Source organism: Sarcophilus harrisii, chromosome 2 (assembly GCF_902635505.1).
Source record: "Sarcophilus harrisii chromosome 2, mSarHar1.11, whole genome shotgun sequence".
Classification (NCBI taxonomy): Eukaryota; Metazoa; Chordata; class Mammalia; order Dasyuromorphia; family Dasyuridae; genus Sarcophilus; species Sarcophilus harrisii.
Genome location: NC_045427.1, coordinates 604,605,441 through 604,627,878, shown reverse-complemented (window position 1 = coordinate 604,627,878; position 22,438 = coordinate 604,605,441). Strand labels below are relative to the sequence as shown.

General features: G+C 33.8%; 1 protein-coding gene across 2 annotated transcripts in view; it reads left to right on the top strand.

Moving 5' to 3' along the window:
• Nucleotides 1-21,983, top strand: part of CSGALNACT2 (chondroitin sulfate N-acetylgalactosaminyltransferase 2) — a 54,857-nt gene extending 32,874 nt beyond the window's left edge. For both annotated transcript variants that reach the window (XM_031956377.1, XM_031956376.1), the window contains 6 exons: nucleotides 10,002-10,218; nucleotides 10,507-10,608; nucleotides 12,740-12,918; nucleotides 17,170-17,264; nucleotides 17,959-18,040; nucleotides 19,626-21,983. In XM_031956377.1, coding sequence (XP_031812237.1) covers nucleotides 10,002-10,218; nucleotides 10,507-10,608; nucleotides 12,740-12,918; nucleotides 17,170-17,264; nucleotides 17,959-18,040; nucleotides 19,626-19,918 — 968 coding nt within the window. In that variant the 3' untranslated portion in view covers nucleotides 19,919-21,983. The remainder of the gene's footprint in view (nucleotides 1-10,001; nucleotides 10,219-10,506; nucleotides 10,609-12,739; nucleotides 12,919-17,169; nucleotides 17,265-17,958; nucleotides 18,041-19,625) is intronic.
• Nucleotides 21,984-22,438: the final 455 nt, after the last annotated feature.

The following is a 22,438-nucleotide window of genomic DNA, read 5'->3' as shown; positions in this document are numbered from 1 at the left end:
TTTGGTGGTGATTAGAGAGAGGAGAAGTAGTTGTATTATTTGGGAGGAAAGATTTGCTGTGACATCTAAAAAGTCTCTGGTCTTTAGTTTGTTTATTTAGATACTTAAATGGATATATGATCCTCTCAGTTTGGACAACTCCCACACTGAAACAGATTGAAGCCCATCTCTGACTTATATTACATAATTTTCATCCACATTCTTTCATTTAGAATCTAATCAATGTGTTGTTCTTGAAAATTTTTTTTTGATGTTTTATGGCTACCATTGTAACATTTGGACTATCTGTCTACCTACCTTCACATTAATTCACCTCTGTTTCTAGTAATATACATCTTCTGAGCTGGCTTTTTTACTATTTCTCGCACATAGCTTTGTCATGAGCAATTTCCTATAGTCTGTTTTCACCCACTGTCTGTCTTTCTGTTGTTATTTGGGTTACCTATAATTCTGATTCTCCTGAGATTGTTATTCTATTATGTTGTACCAGATAACATTGAAAAATGTTGAAATTAAAAAAGAAAAAAAAATTGCATTTCAGTGTCAGGGAACAGCTTGGTATACTGAAAGTGTAACTAACTCACTTCCTTTTCAAATGTGGATTGTCCATCTGCTGTATCAGTTTAAGATATATATGCTGATGGATTGACTCAATGGGTTCCCCATCCAATTGAATCTCTACTCTTTCCTGTCCTTACAAATTTGATTTCATACATAAATTGCTAACATTTTATGAGGGGAAAACATAGGATTTTGCATATGTATATAGCGAAGATTATCTTATTTAATTTTTTCCTCATGTCAGCCAGATCTTCCTTTGATACCATACCACTATGTTCTCAGTTACTCTCAGAAATCAATCTAAACTCTTCCTTTTCTTGCATATTGATGTTTTCCTCTTCCCCTTGCCTTTCCCCAAAGACCAATCAATTAGCAGGTCTCATAAATTCTATTTTCACAATAGGTTTATTTATTTATTTTTTATTATTATAGTAACTTTTTATTGACAGAATCCATGCCAGGGTAATTTTTTTACAACATTATCCCTTGTACTCACTTCTGTTCTGATTTTTCCCTCCCACCCTCCACCCCCTCCCCTAGATGGCAAGCAGTCCTATACATGTTAAATAAATTACAGTATATCCTAGATACAATATATGTGTGCAGATGCAAACAGTTTTCTTGTTGCACAGGGAGAATTGGATTCGGAAGGTAAAAATAACCCGGGAAGAAAAACAAAAATGCAAACAGTTTACATTCATTTTCCAGTGTTTTTTCTTTGGGTGTAGCTGCTTCTGTCCATCATTGATCAATTGAAACTTTCACAATAGGTTTAATTTACATTCCCTTCTTTTTACTCACATAGAATTCCCCCTGCATTAGGCTCACTTCACTTCTTGAATGGATTACTGTATCATTCTTTTTTCTCTTCTTCCTCTCCTCCTCCTCCTTTCTACCCTCCACACAGCTGTTAAAATAAACCTCTTGTTGAATGCAGATCAAAATATACTATTTTCACCTTTTCCCCCTTTTTGTGATTTTTTTCCCTTTTTTTCTTTTCTTTTACAACATGACTAGTAAATGGAGATGCATTTTAAATGACTACATGTATAACATATATCAGTTTGCTTTGCTGACTTGAGAAGGTAAGGGAGGAAAAGAGAAAAAAATTTAAAACTCAAACTCATACAAAAATGAGTGTTGAAAACTATCTTTACATATCATTGAAAAAAATAGTTTTCAGTAAAAAAAAAAAAAAGAAAGAAATAATAATCCTCCTTAGATACAGATATGACCATTTTCAGGATCTTGATTAAAAAAAAAAAAAACCTAAAAAAAAAACAATTCCTGTAGGATAAGATACAAACTCTTTAGACTGGAACTTTAATGGCATTTTCACAGTCCTTAGTCTTCTTGACCTCTCTGCCCTTTGACACTGTTGATCAACCCTCTTTCTCTCTAGATTTTTGTAACACTATTTTCTATTTCTTCTCCTACATGTCTGACCACTTCTTCTCTCTCTCCTTTATTAGATCTTGATCTTCATCGTGCCTCCTTACCATGAATATTCTCCAGTACTCTCTTCTAATCCCTCTTCTCTTTTCCTTCTATACTATTTCACTTGGTGATCTCATTAGCTCCCACCGATTCAAATATCATCTCTCTGCTCATGATTCATAAAACTTCTTATCTAATCCTAATCCTTTTGCAGATCTTTGGTCTGCCATCTTAAACTCAGAATGTCCCAAACTGAACTCGTTATTTCCCACACACTCCCAAACCCTTCTCTTTTCCCAACTTTCATATTGCAATCGAAGGTACTGCTGTCTTGCCAATCACCTAGCTTCTCAACCAAGATGTCTTCCTGGAATCCTTAATCTTTCTCACCCTTTGCATCCAATATGTTGCCAGGTCTATTGATCTGAACTTTGTAACATTTCTCAAATATGCCTCCTTCTTTCTTCTGACACTACAGTCCCTCATTACTTTGCCTTTACCATTAGAGTAGCCATCTGGTTTGTCTGCCTACTTTACTTCAGTCTGTCTTCCACTCACCTGTCTAATTATTCTAAAGGAAAAATCTATGTCACCCTCTTATTTAGTAAACTTCAGTGGCTTCTTATCCCTTCTAGGATTAAATATAAAATTCTCTGGTATTCAAACTTTTCCATATCTTGCCTCCTCCCAGATTTATTATACCTTATTCTCCCTTTCCCCCAAAGAATTGTGTAATCCAATAAAACTAACATCCTTGCTCTTCTTTGAATGAGGCATCCTATCTTCTGACTATGAGCATGTTCATTGACTGACACCATGCCTGCCTTGAGTGCTTTCCCTTCTTTCAATCTCCTGGCTTCAAATTCCAGATAAAAGTTCATCTACAAGGAGCCTTTCCTGATTCTCCTCAGGTCATTTCCTCCTATGAACTGATGCTGGGTGAAACAAGCAGAACTAGGAATACATAACAGCAAGAATGTATGATGATCAACTATGAAAGGCTTGGTTTTCCTTCGTAGTTCAGTGATCCAAAGCAATCCCAATAGACTTTGGACAAAAAATACCATTTGCATCCAGAAAAAAAGAACTCAGGAGACTGAATTACAAATCAACATATGCTAAGTTCATTCTTTTTTCTGTTTTATCATCTCTCTCATGATTTTTCCCTTTTGCTCTGGTTTTTCTTTCAATGTGTATTAAAAATAAATAAACTTACTATAATAAAAAATAAAGAACAATTCCTCCCAAATAAGTCTTCCCTCCAAGCCCATTTTCATTTTATTGGCAAATGTCTTGTTTATACTTAGAGTTACAGGGACTGTTTTTTACTTTCTTTGTACCTTCAGTGCTTATTACAATAACCGGCACCTAAAGGAAGTGCTTAATAAATATTTAGTGACTGATAAAATATTAAAGGCCTCTATAGGATGACTTGTCTTTTTTTCCAGTCATATTTCACATCATTCCTTTTCATGAACTCTACATTTCAGCCAGAATAGGTAATTATTTCTCAAATTTACTACTGTAAAATTCATCTTCTGCTTCCATAACTTTATACAAGATGTCCCCCATGAATAAAATACAAGCTGTTTTTTTTTTTTTTTTTTCTGCCTCTTGTAATCCTTGTTTTCCTTCCAGGTTAAGCTTAGATTTCACATTATTCATGAATTTATCTCTTCTTCCTTCAACCTGCCTGCCACCTTCCCTTAGTCAATGAGGACTCTTTCTTTAATTTTCCTTTTACTACATCTGTTTGTGTACCCATTGCATCCCCTCTCCTCCCATAGAATGTTAATTCCTTGAAGGCAGCAGCTCGTTTTTGTTGTTATCTGTCTCTAGTACCCAGGATAAAGTCTTACTCATAGTAAAGCCTTAATGCATTTAGAATTTTTTTTTTTTTTTTTTGATAATTGAATCCTTTGTATGCTTTAATTTTCCAGGGTAAATTATCAGGCCATTTTCTTTTGAGAGGCTATGGATTTTAATGAGAATATCATGTAGTGAATACAATGCTTTCCACACATAGGTCATGTGCAAAACCTGATTACCCACAGTGAATCCTTGTCCTACTTGGATTTTATGCAAGGTGTCTTCTGCTGTAGAGATGAATGCTTTCAGCAAGCATGTATCTTCCTGTTTTGTGTCTCACTTTTTTTGTTTTTGAGAATTGGACTACTGAACAGTTATATTTGTTTGTAGTGCTTTAGTTCCACAGAACATTTTGTGTGTGATAGTTGCTGGCATTTATGTACTGCTTTTTTTTTTTAAGTTTGCAAAAATGGTTTACATACATTATCTTATTTGAATCCCACTACAACTCTGTGAGCTATAGGTACTACAGGTATTATTATCCCCATTTTACAGATGAGGAAACTGAGGCTCAGAGAGGTTAACTTGCCCATGATCACCCAATAGTAATTGTCGGCGGGATTTGAACCCAGGCCTTCTCCTCACATCAGCCCTGTGAGGTAAGTACTACAGGTGGTATTATGCCCATTTTACAGATGAGGAAACCAAGGCTCACACATACTAAATGACCTGCCTGTGCTCGCATACCTAGTCAGTGTCACAGGCAGCATGCAGAACTGGGTCTGTAACTGACTCCAAGCCTAGCACCTCCCCTTTTACTTCCTGCCTCCCAGCCCTGAGTCATAGTCTTCTTACATGGGAACAGGACAAACATTGTTGGATGAGAATCTTGAAGACCGAATGTTGCTCTACTTTGCCAGACGCTTTTTGTGTTCCACAAACAATAAATACAGAGTTGTAGGGGTTTGTATTTGCTTCATCACAGTCAGTTGTATATGTGGAAGATGTGATTTGTTCTAGTCTTTCCAGCCATGTTTTTCTCAGTGAGACCTTCATGTGCATGGAAACTGTTTTAAAAGACTTTATAGAGAGAGGGAAAAAATTGACATATGAATTCGTATGCTTTATTTTTTTCTTATTTGCCTTTTATGAGTGCTAATTCCATATATGATCTTTCTCGTTTTTGAATTCCTCTTCTTTGAAACACACTAGAAATTTTGAAAATGTGTTCCAAGTTCTTTTTTTTCAATATTTGGTCAGGTTTTACCATACTTTATTCTCTCAAGTATTATTTCTACCACATAATGCATTAATGTAATGGGCTGAAACTGAGCAGATGCACTTGGACAACTGAGCATTCAAGGCTAATTGTCTATCAGACAATTCTGTATTAGCATATGCTTGGAAAATGGTCCTTCCCACTGTTCTGTGCTGGCTTGATCTATTGGTGTATAGAGAGATTTGGAGGAGGGATGGAGGAAGAAAAGCGAGTGTGACTCCTGGCGGAGTGAGGAAGAGAAGATTCCTGTGTCCATTCCTCTCATTTCGACCAAGAATAAAGACCAAAGATTTTTACTTATCCTGACTCTGGCTGATTCTAATAAGTATCCAGGGTGTTAATTTGATCCCCACACATTAACCATAAGAAACAGACAGTTACTCAACAAATATTTATTAAATACCTACATGTGCCAGAAATTTGGTTTCATGGTACAAAAGTGAAATGGAGCCTGATCTCAAGGAGCTTACCTTCTTCTGGATGGTTGCAAAACATACTTACAAATATAAACACTAGATATATACAGGAAAAGCAACAACAGCAAGATGATTTTAAGGGGGACATAGAAACTAGAGACCAGGAGATTGAGGAAAAACCTCTTTAAGGAGATGGTACTTGATTTGAGTCTTGAAGGGAGCTAAAAATTGTACAGAGAGTAGAGATAACAGAAGGGATGCATCCCAGGCATGGGCGGCAAATGTGTACAAAGACACAGGAAATAAGAGTCCGTATTTACAAAGAACAGCATGAGAGGGAATAGCATTTACTCAGCCTGGAAATGCTGAGCCATGCCAATGCCAAAGAGAAATAGATATTTTGTAATAAAATAAATGGGGAACCATCAAAACTTTTAGACTTGGATGTTGATACCAGACCTATAGTTACATGTTTTTGGCAGCTGTGGGGAGGATCACCACCAGAATAGAAGGATAGAAATGGAGAATTGGATAGGAAGAACAGGATTGAGATGTATGATGGCAAGTGGGAAGAATGGTGATGGGGAAGGAAACTTTATTCTAGAATAATCTGGGGAGACTGACATACTCTTGAGTAGACATATGACTCTTGATTTGATTATTATTTCTAAAAAGAGGCAGAAAATGAAAAGAGATATGAAGGCCCTGGAAGAGAAAAATTAAAAATTCATACTGTTGGCCCTGGTGAACTGATTTGGCCACGATGAATGTTGATCTGTGGTTGAAGTGAGGTTTGATTTACTTGTCAGCCTAAGCAGATATAACTTAAGATGAATCCCAAAATATTAATTCACTTAACATCCTCAGGCCTGGTGAATGGGTTCTTCAGAAATCCAGAGTTGCTGTTCCTAAGAGAAAGAGGGAGGTGGCGTGGCGGAGGGAAGAAGCCCAGATGTCAGAGTGCAGCAGTTAGAGGGCATGGAGCTCACTCTGGAGATGAGCTGGGGCAGTGAAGGGTAATAAATCCTTAGATTTGGTAGTTCTGCTTCACTATCTTTGTCACCCTTGCCAACTCACAGAACTGTGTCTCAGTTGATTCCCTAAGTTTTACCCTTCTAAGTCATAGATTTGATGTGATTTTATTGGAGGACGTTTCTACCCTGACTGCTGAAATCATAGATCTTTCTAGGATCATATAACTCATGGTGTATCAAACTATAAACATATTTGAGAGATTGCAGGTTCATTTTCAGGACTCTGCATTAAAGCAGGTCACATGAATTTTTTTTTGTTTCCCATTGCATATAAAGTGTTTATACTGTGCTGTAGTCTACTAAATGTGCTTTGACTTTTTGTTTAAAAAACAATGTACATACTGTAATTAAAAAGTACTTTATTGCTTTAAAAAAAAGCTCTAACCTTTATCTGAGCCTTTAGTAAGTCATTATCTTCTTGCTGATAGAAATTCTTGCTTCCATGTTGATGACTATGGTTCAATCAGGGTAGTAGTTGCTGAAGATTGGGATAGCTGTGGTGATTTCTTAAAATAATAAAGTTGCCTCAATTGACCTTATTTCATTTGAAAATTTAGAGGCCATGTGGGGTTCTTAATTGGCTTAATTTCAATATTATTGTATTTCATGGAGGCCTGTGGAGAGGGAGAGAGATGAGGGAACGAATGGTGGGTCAATGAAGTAGTCAGAACACACACAACTTGTATCAGTTAACTTTGCTGTCTTATGTGTATGTGATTTACTGTACTTCCCCCAAAACAGTTAGAATAGTAACATCAAAAATCTCTGATCACTGGTCATTATAACAGATATGAAAATAATGAAGAGTGAAATATTTTAACAATTTCCAAAATAAGACATGATGTGAGTTCATGCTGTTGGAAAAATGGTGGCAGTAAACGTGTCTAATGCAGAATTGATGTAACATTCTAATGTATAAAAAATGCGATATCTTAGAAGCACAATGAAGTGATATGTGTATGTATTAAAGTTCAAATGTGGAGATTTTACTGTCACTGAGTACAAAAAGTGATGAAAAAGTCTTACATATCTGTTTCATTTCACTCCTACTTTTTAGCTTCATAGAGATATTTTTGAAGGATTTGGAGTCTCATGCCAAGTTTTCTGTTCCATTCTACTGCTTTTTGCTCTTTTGTGAGGTGTCAATGATGATAATTTTTAAAAAATTTTCCTTCAAAAGTCACCCGTTATTCTAAATCAGGATTGCTCTTGACTGTCATGTTGTTTAAGATTTGCTAAGATGATCAAATGCATATTGGATAAGATGACTTCTGAGTGCCTTTGACCTCACTGTGACATTTGATTTTAGATCAGTGATAATTCTCTAGGAAATGGTAATAATAAGAATTAATGTTTTTTTTTATTTTTCAGCATCAACAGCATATTTATATAAAGTTTGTTTAACCTGTGATAACTAAACATGTGCCATTTTATCATTTCTAGTATTTGATATTTTGATTTTAATTTGATCTTTAACCATTCAATAATTTGATTGGATAGAGATTCTGAAATTATTGCTTATATCAGCAGCCAGTCTTTTCTTACCTATTAAAATAGTCAACTTTTTATAGTAATATTTATCAAGCAAAGCAAACAAAGCTTGCTATATTCACTTCTTTCTGAAGCTATTTTTGAAGAAAGTATTTGTAATATCCAGGCCCAATACTTCTAAATGAATAGTCAGCAAGTCTTTTCATTTTTTTTTTTTTTTTTGACATCTCATGGCATTTTTTATTATTTTTCACTGGCCTTGTTATGCCAATCTTTTCTTGCAAACAACTGAGTATCAGTAGATTTAGTTTGGAGGATCTTGCCTAGTTGTTTGAAGAATTTTACTATTTTTTCCACCTACTCTTATAAATTTTGGTCCCTAAATTACAATTATTTTTGTGGTGATGCTTTTTTCTGTGCTTTCCATGAACATTATAAAAGCAAAATGGTAAAATATCTCGTGAAATGTTTTTTTATTGTTTTGGATATGTGAGACTAATTTTCTCAACTACTTTATTAAATTATCTGAGAAAAATTTATGAGCTCTCCTGACTTCTGGTTTTATTTATAATCAAAGTCTCAGTCCCTTTCTCTCTCTCCCTCCCCTCTTCACCTCCTTTGCCCTCCTCCTCTTCTTTCTCTTCCCTTCCCCTCTCTGTGTGTGAGGTATGTCTACTATATGGAAATCTTATTTATAATACCAACAGCCAAAGTAATATTTATAGAAGAAATAAAACTGATTCTTGGCAGCCACTGCCCTTTTAGCTTTATCACTCTGAGCTGAAGGAGATTCTCATGATGGAGGGGTAAGAGAGGGAGGGACAATTTGTGTCTTCTCTTCTTTACAGCTTAAAAAACAATTTGTTATCTAATACCCAATCTTCCCTGTTTCTTTTTTAATTTAAAAAAATTATTGATATATTTTATTTTGATGCAACAGATAATTTCTCAAGAAATGGTCTAACAAATCATTTTGAAAAGAATGTGCTAAATAAAGACTGTTGATAATTAACAGAAAGGGAGGAGTGTGTCCTTAAACTTTACTATTAAGTTATTAACATATTTGACTAGAATCTTGTACCAGCCATCTGCTAATAACCATTTCTATACTTAGGAAGTCTGAGTCTCGGCAGCAGATGCTGTCTATAGTAAGAACCATGCATCCATGAAACCTTTCCTGCTTGGTAGAACCTGCCAGAATTCATGCTCTGCTTTTAGAGTCTTTGCCACATTGAGCAAAGCTTTGGCAAAGGAAGGAAGGAGGGAATGAAGGAAGAAAGGAAGGGATAAAGAAAATAGGGAAGAAAGGAAACAGGCATTCATTAAATGCTTACTATCTGCCAGGCACTATTCTAAGTCCTGGATATACAAATACAAGGAAGGGGGAAGAGCAAAGAATTCTTGCCCTTAAAAAAGTTATATTGTAATGAAGAGAGATAGCACACAAAAAGAGTTGAAAAAAAGGTGGGGATGAGGTGCCCATTTTGTAAAGATTTGCACGTTGATTTTACTTTTATGAGTGTTAGGCAATATATACAGCAATATTTCTGGATGAGAATTTATTGATCCTGACATTAATGCTTTCTGGCCTGAATGAATGCTGTAAGGATTAATAAGATAAACTACTTTACCTGTTTTTAAATAGGATTTTTCATCTTGTCAGCATTAAAGCAATCTTGTCTCTAATTTATATTATGTATAAGGAGAATTCTAATTAGTTTGACTCATGGGTTTAAATTTAGTATTTTTTTTGCACTTTTTGTTTGCTGGCTAAAGATTATTTTTAATATTCACAAGCAATATCTAAATATTGGTTATTGATAATTACTGATTGTTTAGTAAATTTTAATGTTGTCTTTTCAAATGAAGAGAAAAATTTTTTTCAGATCTATTAATTATTTGAAAATTCAAGTTAAACGGTATTATTAAATCTTCAAAATTTGACATGACTGCTTTTCTCTATTTTTTTTTAAGGTTATTATCGTACTGAGAGAGATAAAGGGACACAGTATGAACTCTTTTTTAAGAAGGCAGACCTTATGGAATACAGACATGTCACTTTGTTCCGACCTTTTGGACCTCTTATGAAAGTAAAGAGTGAAACAATTGACATTGCCAAATCAGTTATTAATATCATTGTACCTCTTGCTGGAAGGACTGAGGCATTTGCACAGTTCATGCAGAACTTCAGGTAACTATGTTAGGGTTTTTAAGAATTCATATAACTAACTTTAAAGTAACCTTCACATTCCACCTCCCCTCCCACTTTGGTAGAGTGACTTGAATTCACAGAATATTTATGTGACTTATACTTATTTGTGGTATTTGAGTAATAGTATAACTAGTGTTCTAAGAATTCTTGCCTAAGTTGAAATTTGTCTTACCTCAAAAAACAAATTTTAGTTTCCATTACTTGAAGCCCAGTTCATTTTCTTTTTGAAAATATGAATTTTTTTTCCCATTGTGATTTTATCTTTAGAGATGTGTGTATTCTTCAGGACAAGAGGATTCACCTTACAGTGGTATATTTTGGTGAGGAAGGATTATCAAAAGTCAAGATCATCTTAGAATCAGTTTCTCGGTAAGCAAGTCAGTAAATAAGAATGCTCATATAGTTTGCTTGTTTCTGAATTGATGCCTGGATTTCTTTTTTCCTGCAATCTAAATAATAGGTCCTATTTAAATAATAGTGTGGTTTTCTTTTCCCTTCTGATTTTCTTGTCTTTTTCTTTTTATATATCCTGGTTTTCAGTTCCCTTGCTCCTTTTGTTGTTGTTGTTGTATCTATTCAAATCTGAAGATAAGAGAGATTCTCTTTGATAGAGAAATTAGAAGTTCTTTGAAGCTCTCCACCCTCTCTTACCTCCCATAATAGTGTACTCTTCTGATTCTCTTCTCTTTCTTTTAGCCTGCTTGGACAGAGCATGATTGTCCAGAATATCAGCCAAATGCTTCCTCTCTATTGGAGATCTCATCAATTTCTACATTTTCAGCTCATCTCTATGAACTCTGTCTTCATTACCCTGTCATATTTTTCTCCCTGCCTCTAATGCTCTTATTTCCAAATAGTTACTTAGCTTTTTCACTTACATTTCTTATTGGCGCTTGAAAGCCAACTTGTTTAAAAGTGAACTTGTCCTCATTTTCTACATCTCTTCAAAAGCTTCTTTAACCAACTTTAATCTTTCATTTAATTCTCTCATTTGTTCCAGAACTGATCATCAGTATCTTTGACTTCTTTTTTAGCACCTCAGCTTTTATTCACAGTGATACTGCTCTGATTCAAATATTTTTTTCTTGATGCTTGCACTATTGCCCTAGCTTCCTATCTCCTCCCTCCCCTTCCACATTCCTGCCAGATCACTCATCCTGAAACACCACTTGAATATTTGATCATATGATTCTAATGTTCAAAACTTTAGTGGTTCTCAGTTACTTACAGTGTTATCATGGATATTCAGGTTGACCTTAATCTGCCTTTCTAGTTCATATTTTGCCTTATTCCCCTAGCATTTTTGTGTGTCATAATCCTTTTGGCAGTCTGATGAAGTCTAGGGACTCCTTCTCAGAATGTGATTGGTGACATACATTTATAAATAAAGAAAATGACAAATGATAAATGGTACATGATAAATGGTAAAATGATAAATCATGGTACAAAAATCAGTAAGAATGTAATTTTTTTTCTCCATTCAAGTTCATGAATCTGCTAAGGAGTTGTGTGTCACAGATCATGCACATTTGCCATACAAGAATTTGTTGCTCTAACCAGACTTGTCCTCAGTTCTTTGGAATATATTTTGAGAGCATATTTGTCCCTTTCCTGAATGTCCCTTTTGGGAATGGCTGCACTTTCTATTAAAAATAAAATCCAACTCTTTGATACTATTTAAATTCTTCCTTTTTGAAGTCAAATTTATTTTATTTAAAGAAATAGAATAAGAAAAAAGAAATACAGAAAAGGTATACAAAATAAAATGAAACAACACAAAAAAAGAACATTGTCATGTATCCAGCAGAACTTCAGGAAGCATCCAAAATATATAACAATAAATATCAATTCAGGAAAGTATATATGTTGTAGAAGAAATTATATTCATGAGTGTCCATCTTTTTTTACTTCTTGTATTTTGTTCTTCTGTTCTTTACTGTGTACCTTTTTAACTTTATCCTTTTTCCCCTTTTATTTTCCCCTCTTTGAAGTCTTAGTAGGTCACTCTACTCCCAAATTATCCCTCCTTTCTCTGAAGTCTTTTATTTACTCTTTATCTCTTATTTGCCATTATGTTATAGGGTTTTTTTTTTAATGTTTACAAATCTTATTTCCCTAGTTTTATATTAAGCCATTATTATAGTTCAGAAACTTCTTTGTATGTCTCAGTGCCTTTCATGTAATGGGTATTCAATGAGTGTTGATGTAAATGAAATTGAAAATTTCTCTTCAGTACCCTGGGATATGATTTGTCACAAATGCAGGTGATTTGAACTCATTTGGGAGAAACTAGGTACTCTTTTACTATCTGCTTATTTTTCATTGCCAAATCACCATTGTGTGTGTGTGTGTGTATGTGTATGTGTGTGTATGCATGTGGATGTGTATATATGAGTGTGTGTGTGTGTATAAAATATATTTTCTCCAATTGCCTTGGGATGTTATTTGTAATTTTTTTTTTTTAGAATTACATCTTCTTTTGTGTCTGTTTTTCTCCTAGTGAAGCTAATTTTTACAATTACACATTGGTTTCATTGAATGAAGAATTTAATCGAGGTCGAGGACTAGATGTAGGTGCAAGAGCTTGGGACAAGGGAGAAGTCTTGATGTTTTTCTGTGATGTTGATATATATTTCTCAGCAGAGTTTCTTAACAGTTGCCGATTAAATGCTGAACCAGGTATGTAAAATCTTAGTAAATTTAATTTGAAATTTCAGAGTATCTACATGTTTTGAATAAAGTTTTTTTTTTTAATTTGGGGAAATTTATTGCTGAATTTTCTGTTGTATATGCAATTTAAAATAATATTATAGATTTTTGAACTATGGAAGTTAAATATGTAGAATTAGAAACAAAGAGAAATATGATAGGTAATTGAAAATTTACAGCATATCCCCAAAGCTAAAATATGAAACCAAGCCACCCAGCAAGTAGGAAAAGGATCTTTGTTACATGGATAATTGATTGGTTAGCTGTTGTCCTTCTTTCTCAAAGAGGACCAAAATGACATCACTGTGTTGGGGTTAAAGAAAGCACTGTGCTCTTTGTTCAAAGCAGAATTGTAGTAGCTCAGAAGAAACATAAGATGTACAAGCCCTCTTTGCCCCAGATGTCATATGGAGTATTTGAGCCCAACCTCTGGTAGAGCTTCTGAGCTTATATTGGTCTGCTCAGTGACAAGTACAATAGATATTCAGGACAGAACAAGAGAACACATAGTGGTTATGTGCTTTCACTGTTGTTCTCCCGATTAGAAAATAGTCATCTAGTATTTAAGTACCTGCTATGTTCCAGGCACTATGCACACAGTGTACAAAGAAGAACAAAAACTAGTCCCTGCTCTGAAGGACCTCAATCTAATGAGAGGAGCCACATGAAAACTACTATGTATCAATAAGTGCAGCAGGGCCAGAACTCTGAAAAGGTATACTTGAATCACAGCATAGTGCTTATGGCTGCGGATGCTCAGTGTGATGTAGTGAGGTAATTGTACTGAAGGATTTAAGGGCTGGGGGAGGGACAGAGAGCTCTCTCAGCTGCAGTGCTCTCAAACAGAGAAGACTTTGGGCACCAGTCCGGAATCCAGCTTTCACAACCACGCGGCAGCTGCATCCTTCACTTCTCCACTTAAAGACAAGGGCTCTGGCTGATCCCAAAGTCCTCCAGGGAACTGGCCTGGACATTACAAATAAGATATACATTGGAGGGAGTCTCGGAGGAAAGGCAGTAAGATGATGATAATTATTGTGATAGCTAACGTTAATGTAGCATCTGTATATGCCAGGCACTATTCTAAGTACTTTGAAAATATCTTATTTGATGATCAAAACAACCCTGATAGATGCTCTTATTATTATTGCCATTTTACAGTTGAGACACCTGAGATAGACAAGGGTCACTCAGCTAGGAAGGGTCAGAGATTTGAACTTAGATCCTCCTGACTCCAGACCCAGTGCTCTAGCCAATGTGTCAACTACTTTTTGTCACAAAGATCACAAAACTTTAGACTCAATTGATAAACATGCATTTGTTGAGCAGGATGTGCCTGGCCTATGTGTTAGGTGTCACAGATCCAAAGATAGAAATCAGACTGACCCTGCTCTGCAGGTGCTTTCATTCTACCAGGAGAAGCAATATGTACACTATTGCATAAGTAGCAGATATTACATAGCACATAGGAGAGTTATTTGGGGAAGTGAGGAATTCCCAGAGACAGCATTGAGATAGAACATTTCAGGCATGAGGCATTTTTGTATGTAAAAAAAACACAGAAACAGGAGTTAGAAGGTTGTGCACCAAAAGTGATAAGATCAGGTTCACTGAGACAGAGTATGTGAGGAGGAATAATGTATAAACCTGGAAATATAGGACCAGAGGGTAATCGATTTGTCATTGAGTCTGCCCCCTTTATTCTTTGAAGGAGAAAATTAAGACCATAGTTCAGTGATTTGTCCAGATCCATAAAACCAATATGATTTTAAGGCAGAATTAAAATCCATGTTATTCTGATTCTAGTTCTAGCCCTATATCCACCAGACCACATAGATTGTAATAAGACTGAGAAGGGACTTGAAGTATGATGTCATAGAACTTTTATTTGATGTTAGTAGTCCCTGGAGCTTTTTGAGTGGGGAGTTACATGGTCAAATCTAGAATTTAGAAATATCCCTTTGGATGGTGAATAATAGGGGGAAGAGACTTGAGGAAAGAGACCTATTAGATGCCGGTTTCAATATTCCTAGTGAAAGGTAAGGGCCTGAAGTAAGATGAGGGCTATATGGATGGGGAGAATAGGATGAGGGTGAAAATTGGGCAACTGATTGGATTTGGAGGATGTGGGAGAGTGAAGAGTAGATTAAAGCTAGTGTTGTCCTCAACAGAAAGGTTAGGAAGAAGGGAAATTTTTCTTTTCTTTTCTTTTCTTTCTTTTTTTTATTTAATAGCCTTTTATTTACAGGTTATATGTATGGATAACTTTACAGCATTAACAATTGCCAAACCTCTTGTTCCAATTTTTCACCTCTTACCCCCCACCCCCTCCCCCAGATGGCAGGATGACCAGTAGATGTTAAATATATTTAAATATAAATTAGATACACTATAAGTATACATGACCAAAACATTATTTTGCTGTACAAAAAGAATCAGACTCTGAAATATTGTACAATTAGCTTATGAAGGAAATCAAAAATGCAGGTGGGCAAAAATATAAGGATTGGGAATTCAATGTAATGGTTTTTAGTCATCTCCCAGAGTTCTTTCTCTGGGCGTAGCTGGTTCAGTTCATTACTGCTCCATTGGAAATGATTTGGTTGATCTCATTGCTGAGGATGGCCAGGTCCATCAGAACTGGTCATCATATAGTATTGTTGTTGAAGTATATAATGATTTCTTGCTGCTGATTGTTTCTTACAGAACAATAATATTCCTTAATATTCATATACCACAATTTATTCAGCCATTCTCCAACCGATGGGCATCCACTCAGTTTCCAGTTTCTAGCCACTACAAACAGGGCTGCCACAAACATTCGTGCACATACAAGTCCCTTTCCCTTCTTTATGATCTCTTTGGGATATAAGCCCAGTAGTAACACTGCTGGATCAAAGGGTATGCACAGTTTGATAACTTTTTGAGCATAGTTCCAAACTGCTCTCCAGAATGGTTGGATTTGTTCACAACTCCACCAACAATGTATCAGTGTAGAAGGGAAATTTTTCATGGAAAAGTAAGTGCTGTTTCAGGCATAGTAAGTTTTATATACTTAGAAAACATCCATGTGAAATATTTGAGAAGTAGTTGTTGATGTAGAATTGGAGCTAGAGAAAGGAATTGGACTGGAAACATAGTTATCTGCATTGAGCTGATAACAAACTGGGAGCTACTGATATCACTGAGAGAGAAGAGATAGAGAGGAGAGAAAAAAGAGTGCTGAGAAGAGAGCCTTGGTTTATACCATGGTTCAAGACTGGGACATGGATAATGATTTAAAAAGAAAGAAAGGCTTTGGTCTCAGAAGTCATAGGAATTGTAAATGGAATAATAAAGTAGCCAGGAGACAAATGTTTTTATTTTTTATTTTTTTTCAATCAGTGTGAATTTGATTACAGGTCTTTGGAGCAAAATGTGGAAAGGAATAGGGGGTATGTATGTAGGATCGTAAGATTTTCCATGAATATTATGATCTCTGAGTCTCTGTTTCATCCTCTCCCATGCAGGTATAAATAATACTTGTCCTGTCTACCTCACAGGCTATTGTGAAGTTCAAAGATAAGGAGCTATTTTAATGACTATAAAGCATTATTGAAGTGTAGGATAATTTGCATTTTTCATATTGGGTTGTCTTATCAAGAGATATATATGCACAACTTAAATTCATTTCATGGTATCATCTCAAGTCTTGCAGAAGCCATTTAATGTTTAAAGAATACATGACATTGAAATTCCTGTGGAGATAAACATGTCAGATTCCCTTCTCTCCATCTTCTGGTTTCCACGAGGGCTACTTTAGTCTCATAGTGATTCTTATTTTGTGATAATATTATTTATCATACAAGCAGTAATTCATCTTGCAAAATTTTGTTTTGTTTTTGAAATTTACTTACCTTTCAATGTACAATTATACAATTCCTTTTTAAGAGTTTGTTTTTAATAAATGCATCGATGACACTAATTTTGTTTGATAATTTTAGAAAATTAACCTGAATGTCTTAGAGAGAAGTTAGCATTATCTTGAAGTTCCTTTCTCAGGGGCCAAGAAGGATGTCTAGAATTTCCCTTAGCCTGCCAATGCCTTAGATGTTTTTCTAGGCTATTCCTAAAAGCTGTGATGCTATTATAAAAGTAATCATGTAATGCTGGAAAGAATATTCATTAGGATTTTTTCTTTTAAACTTCTTTGATTCATATTAGTGTTTTTTTTATTCACAGGAAGAAAAGTTTTTTACCCAGTAGTGTTCAGCCTTTATAATCCTGCTATTGTTTATGCCAATCAAGATGTGCCACCACCAATTGATCAGCAGTTAGTAAGTATCGTTCAGTTATGTAATGACAGATTTTAAGATTTTTTTGTTTTCTAGAATTATTTGTAATATTTTCATTTTTAAATCTGATCAAAAAAATTGATCTTGGTCTGAAACGAATATCTATGTTAATTTATTTTTCATTTTCTTAAATGTCTTGAAATTTATTTTGCTACTCTTAAATGTTTTTGCTAAATCAAGAAGTGTTTAATAAACAACAGAAATTAAATTAAAAAATATTCAGCAGTCATGGAATCCTTTGTATGATCTATTTGTGGTTAAAAAGATATCAGTATGAAAATTTTGCTTAAATTCTAATGGTGATAATATTTTGTTTTTTTAAAATGCAAATGTCTTTGGATGGATTTGGCTTCAGATATTAAAACTCTGAATTTAAGATATTGAGTTCTAAGCTCAGGTTTGCTACTAATTTCCTTAAAGTGGCAAGAATGTGTAATTTATAGACAATGTGAACAAAATGTTAGAAAAGTTTCAAAGTACATTTAAATGCCTATAATTTTATACAGATTATGTAAATGTCTATTTGTGGTAGAGATTAGAAAATATTTTCTAATGTAAATCTGTTACATTTTGAGCATTGTTTTTGACTTTTTTAAACTTATTTTTGTATAGTCAGCACTCAACTAGCTATTTTATTGATTAAAATGAAAAATGATTCAGATTTTTTTTTTTAAAGGTTCACAAAAAAGATTCTGGATTCTGGCGAGATTTTGGTTTTGGAATGACTTGTCAATATCGAACAGATTTTCTGACTATTGGTAAGTTATATTCATCCAGTAGATAACATTTTCTTTAATTTTTAAGAAAAGTTTCTGCAGCCATTGATGTTTGACCACTTACCATGTTTAGTTTGATGTCAAATCTTTACTTGTATTTGGAAGTGTTTTCATATTAAAATAAAAATTCCATTTTCATTTTTAAAGAGGATACTGAGGTTGAGAGTTAAAGTATGGGAAAGACAAAAGTTATGGTAAAGAAGCGTTTAAAGATAAAAAATGTCCTGCCACTTAGTAAGGGGATATTAGTTTATAAAATGTCACAAGGATTTAATTTATATGAAGGTTAATATCTTTCAATTTTTAAAACTTTTTAATCTGTTATAATACTTTACTTAGTTGTGGATAATTCAAAAAAAAAAAAGAAAGAGTTCTTCCTCTTTCTCTTTCCTTTTTTTTTTTTTAAATCAGATTTTCTAAGGGTTTGTCTATTTTGTTGGTTTTTTCATAGAACCAATTTAGTTTTTTTAATTTAATAGATTTTTTTTTTACTTTCAAGTTTATTGATCTCTCCTTTTATTTTTAGAATTTCAAGTTTAGTGTTTGACTGGGGGTTTTAATTTGTTCCTTTTCTAGCATTTTTAGTTGCAAGCCCAATTCATTGACCTTCTTTTTCTCTATTTTATGTAAGTAGACCTCTAGAGATATGAAATTTTCCCTTATTACTGCTTTGGCTGCATCCCACACATTTTGGTATGATGTCTCATTATTGCCGTTTTCTTGGGTGAAGTTATTAATTATGTCTATGATTTGCTGTTTCACCCAATCATTCTTTAGTATGAGATTATTTAGTTTCCAATTATTTTTTGGTCTACTGTCCCCTGGATTTTTGTTGAATGTAATTTTTATTGCATCGTGGTCTGAAAAGGATGCATTTACTATTTCTGCCTTACTGCATTTGAGTTTGAGGTTTTTATGTCCTAATATATAGTCTATTTTTGTATAGGTTCCATGAACTGCTGAAAAGAAAGTGTACTCCTTTAAAAAGAAAGAGTTCTTAATGGTTTTAATATTTTAATTTGAACTCAGTGTTATTGAAAGAACTCAAGATCATAACTATGAAGGTTACACAAATTTAGTGGCAAAATTGTTTACATTTTAGGTAATTCTTCTCTTGCCTATTACTTTAGAGGCATGAAGGATAAGGTTTTAGTGTTCCAGTGGTTATAATTGAAGATAATGAATTAGAGAAATAGTCTAATGAAAGGAAACCTAGGTTTTAGTTCTGGTTCTGTTAGCTCCATATGGAGTAATTCATTTTAATACTTTGAAGTTTAATTACCATATGACTTTGGCTAGATGATTTCTAACGTCTCTTAGCTTTTTGATTTGCAGCAGTCAAAAATAATATATCCAGTTATCATTATCAAAAAAAAAATTGATAATTATCAGCTCTGTTACCTTGGGTAAGTCATTTAACCCCTATTGCCTTGCCAACAACAACAACAACAACAACAACAAATTATAAACATTGATACAGAAAAATAATTAATCCTTAATAATGTTCACCACAATTTTGTTTAGTAAACACAAAAATGGGTTACTAATATCAATTTTGATTTTGTAGGTGGATTTGATTTGGAAGTAAAAGGATGGGGTGGAGAGGATGTTCATCTGTACAGAAAATACTTACGCAGTAATCTTATTGTCATTCGAACCCCAGTTCCTGGTCTTTTTCACTTGTGGCATGAGAAGCACTGTGCTGATGAGCTGACCCCAGAACAATATCGCATGTGCATCCAGTCAAAAGCCATGAATGAGGCTTCTCACTCTCACCTTGGAATGCTTGTCTTCCGGGAGGAAATAGAGACTCATTTGCATAAACAAGCATATAGGACAAATAGTGAACCTGTTGGATAAATTACTTCATTATTTTAATGCATTATAATATGAACAATTACCAGCACTATTCACTTGCCTTAATTAGTTTACAGATGCAGTGCCTCTCTCAGATAACTTTTTATCTTTCATATCTTTCTGTGTTCAACACAGTTCAGTTATTCGAAATAAGAAGCAAGTGTTTAATTGAAATCCTCAATTTTGTGAGAATGTAGCCGCAAAGAACAACTGCTTAATTTGTCCAACACGAATCTAATATTTTCCTTCCAAAGTTAATATACTATCTTAGTTGTGGTACTGTGTTTTTTAGACCTGACTTGATTATGTCTTTGCATTTGATCAGTTCAGTTTGTTCTATTGATGGTATTAAAATCATATTTATATTTAGAAGAGAACATGTTGTTTTCTGCTAAATAGTAATGAGGGGCCATGTCTTTTTGTATCTGAATAAGTTCTATAATCATTGAGTACTTGATTGTTCTTCCAGAGAGAATGAGAATCCATAGTAGTTAACAGAGGCTAATTGGCTCGCCTGTGGTAATTCTGCCAAGTATGACAGTATCAGAGATTGGAACTTAATACCTTTGAATCAGTTTATTGCTTTGTCCATGAATCTCTGTGAGAAAATATGTGGTAATAGAAAACTTACTGAGAAAACTTGATTTTAGGTGAGAATACATGGCTGGATTAGATATGTAACATTAATGTGCCATTTCATTCTTAATTATCATATTACAAGGTTAGTAATCATAAAGGAAAAAACTGTTACACTATTTTTATATTAAAGAAAATAAATAATATAAAAAATTTTTGAATAATAGCATTATGGAACATTTGTTGGAAGGATTTTAGCTATCATGTAGTTCAATACCCTTGTTATACAATTAAGGAAGTATTTGCTTGAGGACAAACAACTGGATAAGTGGGGAAAAAAAAGACGAGAAACTAGTCTCTCTGTACTCCTCAATCCATTGCTTTTATCCCCATACTTACTGCCTCCACAGAAGACCCTTTTATTATGTCGGTAAATAATTCTGTATAGAGCAGCAATTAATATATACACACATAATATTTGCTTATATAAGCTAAGCAGACCGTCTTGTTAGGTGAATTTCAGAATGTATAAGGATTGTAAATTTAAATGAATAGGCTTTTTAAAAATCTTTTTATCACTGTACATTAAAAGGAATAAGACCATTGAATAATGCCCATTTTTTGACATATATTGAAAAGGTACTGTTTCTGTGGGAAAACTTGCTTGTATAATCTCTTCAGGCTGGAATGTTAGAACCTCACAGGAAATGACTGTTTACATGCAATAAGATTTCATTGATTTGGAATAATAGAAAATGAACAATGTGACATGTTGAAGTATATCAAATAAATATTTAAAAGGATCCATTTTATTAAAGTGTAAGCTATAAATGGAGATATACATGAGTATTGTTAATGCTATATTGTAATGATTTAAAAATTGCATTTATAATAAGCCTTATAATGTACCACAAACAAATAATTACTATAATATAAATTTATAGGAATTGTTTTATTTGGAAGTTGGAAATATGTCAAGGGAATGCTTTATTTTTCAAACCTTTTGTTTGAAAAAGGTACTGATTTTAGATTGGGTTCCTTATTTTCACTAAGACTCTATGAAAATTTAAAGGAAGCAATATTTTGAACCTTTTAATAAATGAGGATCATATTATATTTGAATTGTTCCAAATTCCAAATTAGTGGAGTCTTATTAGGTTTTACTATAGTTTTGATCAATGTTTAATTCACCTCTACTTGATTGAGGTTAGAATTAGGCATTTAGGATATGGAAAATATACTGTTAAAAATAATTCTGGACATCTTTTGTACATAAATTGCCTGTTATTTATTGTGAAGACCAATGTATTATGGTATTTAAGATGAAAGAATGTAATCATTTGCAAAGCTAAGCTGCAATTGTTTCTTTTTGTATGTCAGAATTAGGTACTTTTTCTGCATTTGAATTGCTTTTTATTTAAGAAAATTAGGAAATGGAAACATTGTTTCCATCATTGTACGGTACCAATAAAGTATTTTTTATTACCAACAATTGTCTGAAAATCTGATTTCTTTTTATTTTGATATAAGCAGCAATGCTTGCTTTTATCCCCTACAAATCAACAATTGAGAAATATAAGAAGTTGGAAGCTATGTCCTTTCTAAGTAGACAGTCAGTCAAGTTTACTACTCAGGAGATCTGTTTAAAAGGTGAGCTATTTATTTAGATTTAGAAGGGACCTGAAAGGCCCTAATTTATGCACTTACTCATTAATTATTGGCAGAAATTAGTGATTATTAATTTTCCCCATACAGATTATTTGAATGTCAAATGTAAATATATTTTGTTATATGAAAATTTCATTATACTGATGATTTTAAAGATTTTTACCAAATTTCAGTTCAAGATTTGACTTGTATTTTCCTTCATTCTCTTGCTTTATGTTGCTCAAAGAATCTGATCTTTGGACATATGCTGTTGGGATGAAGGTTGCCTCAATACTGCCA